The 5,865-nt window shown below is 41.7% G+C and overlaps 1 protein-coding gene across 4 annotated transcripts in view; it reads right to left on the reverse strand.

Annotated features, from left to right (window-relative positions):
- Positions 1–277: 277 nt before the first annotated feature.
- LOC147453081 (uncharacterized) overlaps positions 278–5,865 on the reverse strand; it is a 6,378-nt gene continuing 790 nt past the window's right edge. For 2 of the 4 annotated variants that reach the window (XM_086518580.1, XM_086518579.1), the window contains exons 2-6: positions 5,248–5,341; positions 4,033–4,779; positions 3,685–3,927; positions 1,418–2,032; positions 278–1,236 (exon numbers count right to left, since the gene is read on the reverse strand). In XM_086518580.1, the coding sequence (XP_086374706.1) occupies positions 974–1,236; positions 1,418–2,032; positions 3,685–3,927; positions 4,033–4,750 (1,839 nt within the window). In that variant the 5' untranslated portion in view covers positions 4,751–4,779; positions 5,248–5,341 and the 3' untranslated portion in view covers positions 278–973. Of the gene's footprint in view, positions 1,237–1,310; positions 2,033–3,684; positions 3,928–4,032; positions 4,780–5,247; positions 5,342–5,815 lie in introns of all 4 variants that reach the window. The other 2 variants (XM_086518581.1, XR_015188946.1) reach the window with 2 other exon arrangements.

A 5,865-nucleotide genomic window follows, 5' to 3' on the forward strand; every position in this document is an offset into this window, starting at 1 on the left:
TTGAGTTCAACAATAGAGATGTTTTATTTTTGGAAATTTAAGCAATTAATAGAGAGACAATAACAAGAAGGGTTTCTTAAATCCATATTTTAAAACCCCATAATTCATCAAAAAGGAGGAGTCAATAATCAACATTTTCACTTCAACAGAGGGGTTTTAAAGTACCCTACAAACACATTATATAGGGGGGTTCTCAATAGTGGCCCGTGCAACGCATTCATACACTTGGCGTGCCTTCAAAGATATTTTTAGCTTTCTGACAAAATCTTGCGACAAGTTATGGCAAAAACAGAGATGTTGTGCCCACTAATCCAAAACATTACAACCATCCCATTTCCTGGACTAGAAGCATACAAACTGTGCGGCCACTCCTAGATGCTTCACATCTGAGGATGCCATATATCTCATCAAAACTCACCAAAGGGTGGCACACAATTGGCTCATGTGAAAGTGGATGCAAGCTGCCAAATAAATTCTCTAAAATTTGGTTTTTCTCCCCAATTCGCAGAGCGCCTGAATGTGAATTGTAACTCACAAAAGAATCCCACTCTGAAGTGTGTACATTCCCGGGTTGTATGAATTTCATTCAAGAGCTTTTGACCACAGACTAGTGAGTGTTAATTCTAAGCCCATGCCGGAGTGGATCCTGCAGCTCTCTGGAAAAATTTGTTAACTCGTCTTCCGCATGCATTTCAATGCCATTCGGCATCTCTTACCGTTTCTGCATATACTCAAACTGCAAGCCTTCCTGGAGAGGTTTTGCAGACACCTGCTTGGAGCTTTCATAAAATGTTATGCGAAAAATGAGTGCCAGTAGCAAGGGAAAATATTTGTCAGCAGAGAAGGACTTTAGCAATTGAGAATCACGCCTGATGGACTCCCCTCAAATGTTGCTCCGCACACGATGTTCAAATTGCCAGCTGAATGTCGGAATCATCCTTCTCAGTATCGCCACAAGGTTGCACATACCTTACTATTCATTAACAGCATTCATGAATGCCCTTACATCCATGGACATAACACTCTCCCCACTGCTGACAGAGCAAGTAGAGCTTGTCCTTAGTAAACCCTTCGCATGCCCTGTGAGATTCAAATACGAGTCCTTGATTCCAACACTCTCAATGCAACCTTCAGCTGCTGACAAGCTGTTCTCACGATATAAAAACTGAGGCCGATGACCAACACCTTCCTCATTCGCATGTTCAAATCGCTCAACCCTGTTTGTGTTGAGGTCAACTGTAGAAAAGAAACATCCTAAACATCAGTAATTGCAAAACCCATTAACATGAAAAAGAACAAAGTACCCTCACCACTGCAAAGATGGCATTATGCTTTAAACTCACAAACTTGGAAGTCTACTTTGAGATCAAAAGCAACACCATATGACAACATGATTACAATCGCAACTGGAGCTTGCCTGAAGCTGATCCAAAAGATTGTTCCATGAGCCAGGAAGCACGGCTCTTCCACCAGCGTAACTCCTCCTCCTTGGCATGTAATTTACTCAGTGCCAACTCCAGTGCCCCCTCCAATTCAGAGATCCTCTCCTCTTGCCTTTCTTGGAATACTTGCCAAAGTTTCCTCTCTAGCTCCAGCATTGACATAGTACCGCCATTTTCACCCTCTTCTTCTGAATCTTGACTTCCCTCTGCATGATTCGAGCTGGCTCCACAATTTTCCTCAAAATTATACACGTGCAGTCGATTTTGAACAGCTGCCTCTGTGACATCACTCCATAGAGACTCATCGTCACGAAAGCAATGGTCTTTTTTACAACACGTATCACTGGAATTAAATACGACTCCAGTATTGCACTCCTGAACTGCCTCCTGGGGCTCGATTGTAAAAAATTCATCATTGTCCTCTTCATCCATACACGAGCGAAGTTTTCTTTCTTCCAGCTCTTTTCTCATGTCACTGACCAAATCCTCTGTTTCTCTCAACACCTTCCCAATTTTCGCCATCTCTTTTTGGCCAGAAGAAACCATGAAACAGAGAGCCATGGCAAGTCCCAGACTGACAAATGCATCACCTATTGCATCAGTAACAACATGAGCTTTCAGCTTGGTGACATAGAAAAACAAATATTAGCAGCATAAGCGACATTCTTAACAACAGGATTTTGTATGTTGGCCCCCTCTAGTGTTACATTTAGCTACGGGAGTTACCGCGTTGTCAGGGAAGGTGAATTACTGAGCCTTAAAATGATTGAAAACTCTAAACTTTCTATTCAAATACTCTTCTGTTGCTATTTTACTATACCTAGATGGCTTCTTGCCCCTTCTCTGCAAAGTTAACCAATCTGTATCTTCTTGGGAACTTCGAGGAGATGATTGCCAATATTTGCAGCAGGCCAAGCTCTCAGAAGTTACATTATGTGACATAAACTGAAAGCTCAAACATGCTGCTTCTCGATATCATTTGAGACGTGGAAGATAGCCCTTCATTTGTGAGTATCCAGCACAGCATGACGCTTTCCCTCCATGACTTCCAGATTCAAAGGGGTGCAGATAATACCAACCCTGTAGGATATTTAGACCACAAGGCAATGGACAGTCTTGTGGTTCTAGGACACCTTTAAACTTGCTTCTCGTAGATGGAAAATTAACATTTGAAAGAAACTATTCCTTATTTTCCATCTGAAAGAAACCATTCATCATTCAACTTTGAAGCCACTGAATCTTGAAAATCCTAGGGATAAGGCCAAAAGGAAAATACACTAGCTTCCAGAAAAATAAGGGCCCTTGAACCTTGCAAGGATGGATGGTAACAAATGTCAAAAGCAACTTCTTGCCCATCTTTTCAGGCTAGAAACAACAGGCAACCTTCACGTTCGCATGTGGTTTGAACCAGTAGGGCCCTGTAAGAACGACCACGCATGCATCTGAATTGGCCCAATTCAGAAGCCACCACGCCTTCTCAATTTCACATGCAACCACCAAGCACTTGGTTTCTGCAATGGCAGGCCATGTCATGGCCAGCCCTCTCTCAAGCTGGGGTAGCCCCATTCACCCCCCTCCCTCTCTTCTGCTCATCAATTCTCCTGTCCAAAAACCATGATACTCTGTTTCACACTGTGGTTTTGATCAAGGAAAACTTGGAAAAGGAGGAAACAAACTTCTTCTGGGAGGTCCCAATTTAATTCAACCACCCTCTTGATCAAAGTCCATCAGCTTTCAAATGGGATGATTATGCATATTATTCGTAGTTCTACAAGAGTATCTCATAATTCTTTTTGACGGTTTTGAGACAACCTTTTTCATGAGAAGACAACTTTGGAAGAAGACGTCTCAAAAACTTCATGGAGACAACATCTGGGATACGGACAATCAACTATACAATAGCCATTTCAACAAGTACTTGACTGCTGTATGGTGGACACCCATGAAGCCCCTAATTTCCTCTATACATATACTTACAAATACATATAGGCCCCGTCAATGTTGTGAATCCTTTTCAGCCCCGTTCAATCACATCATGTTAACCAAATCACCTAGCCATTTCGTATAGGCCCCGTCAATGTTGTGAATCCTTTTCAGCCCCATTCAATCACATCATGTTAACCAAATCACCTAACCATTTCTACGATCAATCCATACAATTAGTCTGGCATAAAATTGTATAATTTGTAACAAAGTATTTGAAGAAGAAGAGACCTCAGTTGCAGTTGATAGAAGCACTTACTGTCAACATCACCCATACCATCAGATGCTTTTCGTGATGCTATGCTGTGAGATGGAGATGACAATGATCCGTTTTTCCTTGCAATCATTTGAGAAGTGTCTTGTTTTGTATCAAATTTCGAAAACTGAGTGCAAACAAAGTCATCAAGGAGAATATCTGCCCTTGTTTCATCTCTCTGCCTCTTTCCAGTACATGAGAGTGGCGTATGTATGCCCGCATCCAGCATCCTCCTATTACCTGTACCTGTTGCAACATTAGAAGAAACTACATCAGCAGATTTAATGTTTGGTGCCGCGACCGTAGAATCTACAAGGCAGCTGTCAGAAACAGCATTCAGCAAAGGTTCACCTTGTTGGTTTTCCCTCATAATAGATACATCTCTTGGGCTTTCTCCTTCTAAGTTGCTGTTACTGAAAGTCTGGTTTGGCAACTCATGGAATTGCTTCATTTGCACATTTCCTTGAAAATGAAAAACCCCATTTTGCCGGGCCGGTTGGCTGTCGAATGCCTTCCCTTGAAAGTTGACAGAACTATCACTTCTTTGCAAGATCGGAAGACTATCTATGGGGCTGTTAATGACTGTGCTACTGGAGCTACAGCAAGAAGATGGTGAAGGAGATAATTCTTCATTCAGCTGCTGCTCCTCATTGTTATCTGTGTTGTCGACTTCTGTCAAGCTGCACTTCGAGGTGAACACAAGTGGGTCTTCTTCCCTTTTCACATGAACAGAAGTGACAAAATAAGCCTCTCTAGATGTACTTCTTTTGTTGGATTTTATCTCTTGAGGAGACGAGGAGACATCGTTCTCTAGAAGAGTGTGGAAACCATTTGTACTCAATTCCCGACGTGTGGAATTGAAGCTTGGCCTTGGATCATGAACACCGTTGGGGGGGGTTGTTGGCATGCTGTTTGATAATGATGAATTTAACTCCCTTGCAGGTGCGGCACGCGGTGAAGATGGAGGGCTTGTCCGTCCATTCGGCCCACATAAAGGACGTGGTTTTTGCCCATTCTGCCATTTTTTTGCTAAGTAGCCCGCTCCTGCTGCAACTAGAAGATACCACATTTTCCCCTTTGATAACTTGAATGCACAATCTGCACATGAGAAACCAATGTTGCCATTAATGCTAAACTGGAAAGCTCATAGATTGTTATTGGCAACTGCCAACAAGCTGCAAGCAGACGACATATAGTTTCCATCATGCTTATCACTCAACACAACATTAGTAAGTGGAAAAACTGCAAAATAATCCCCTCCTTATGGTACAAGCAAAACAAATGTAATACCAACCTGCCGCTGAGCAAAATTTGAAACTTGGACTGATCTGGCAGGCAATTTAATTATGCATACGTACACGCCATTAATGCACGCGCACACAAGTGCGATATACAAGCACACAATATATGCTCTGATAGTAGTGATGGCGTCTCGAAACACTGCACATGATTAGAAGTGTGTAGGTGCACCAATACAACCGAATGTGATGAGTAGAAACAAACATGCCAAGGCCCAAAAAATAGGAAAACAAAACCATTTGGAAGAAAAACCACTCAAGCACTAACCTTCATGAGCCAATGCAATGTCGGTGATCTCTCACTTTTCGTGAGAGTGAGGGCCCTTCTCATGACCTCGTTCTTTTGCAAAGTCAAGCTCTTCCTGCATAATGCAAATGCGGGTTATCATTAAACCTTAATAATAGCGCCATTTTCCATTAATGCATCATTGATCATCAATGATGCCTGCATTCAAATGTACATTTCACACACACAGATTTTGATGATGTCACAAAAACTTAGTTGGACGAGTGCAAGGAAAATGCGATTATCAGATAATCAAGTGAAGTGTGATGCACATAAAGATTGAATGACCAAACAAACTCAGAAATAAAATAAGGGGGTGAAGATAAACCCAAGAATTGAGAGCCAGTTTATCATAATCAAAACTACAAGTTTGAACCAAGTTTGGCCATTATGAATAGTGAGTAATACATATTGGGCTGATTTTTTTTTTAAAAAAAATCAATAAAAATTTCCCAGGTAAGAAAATGCTAGCAAGTCCTAGTTACTGGTTAAAGCAAGTCCTAGTTACTGGTTAAAGCATTGAAAATCTTATCATGCCAAAGGTTCCGACCCAAGTTCTATCATATGAATTGCCGGTGATAAAAGAGCATGGACAGTATC

Source organism: Adiantum capillus-veneris, chromosome 8 (genome assembly GCF_014529385.1).
Source record: "Adiantum capillus-veneris isolate H3 chromosome 8, ASM1452938v2, whole genome shotgun sequence".
NCBI classification, from domain to species: Eukaryota; Viridiplantae; Streptophyta; class Polypodiopsida; order Polypodiales; family Pteridaceae; genus Adiantum; species Adiantum capillus-veneris.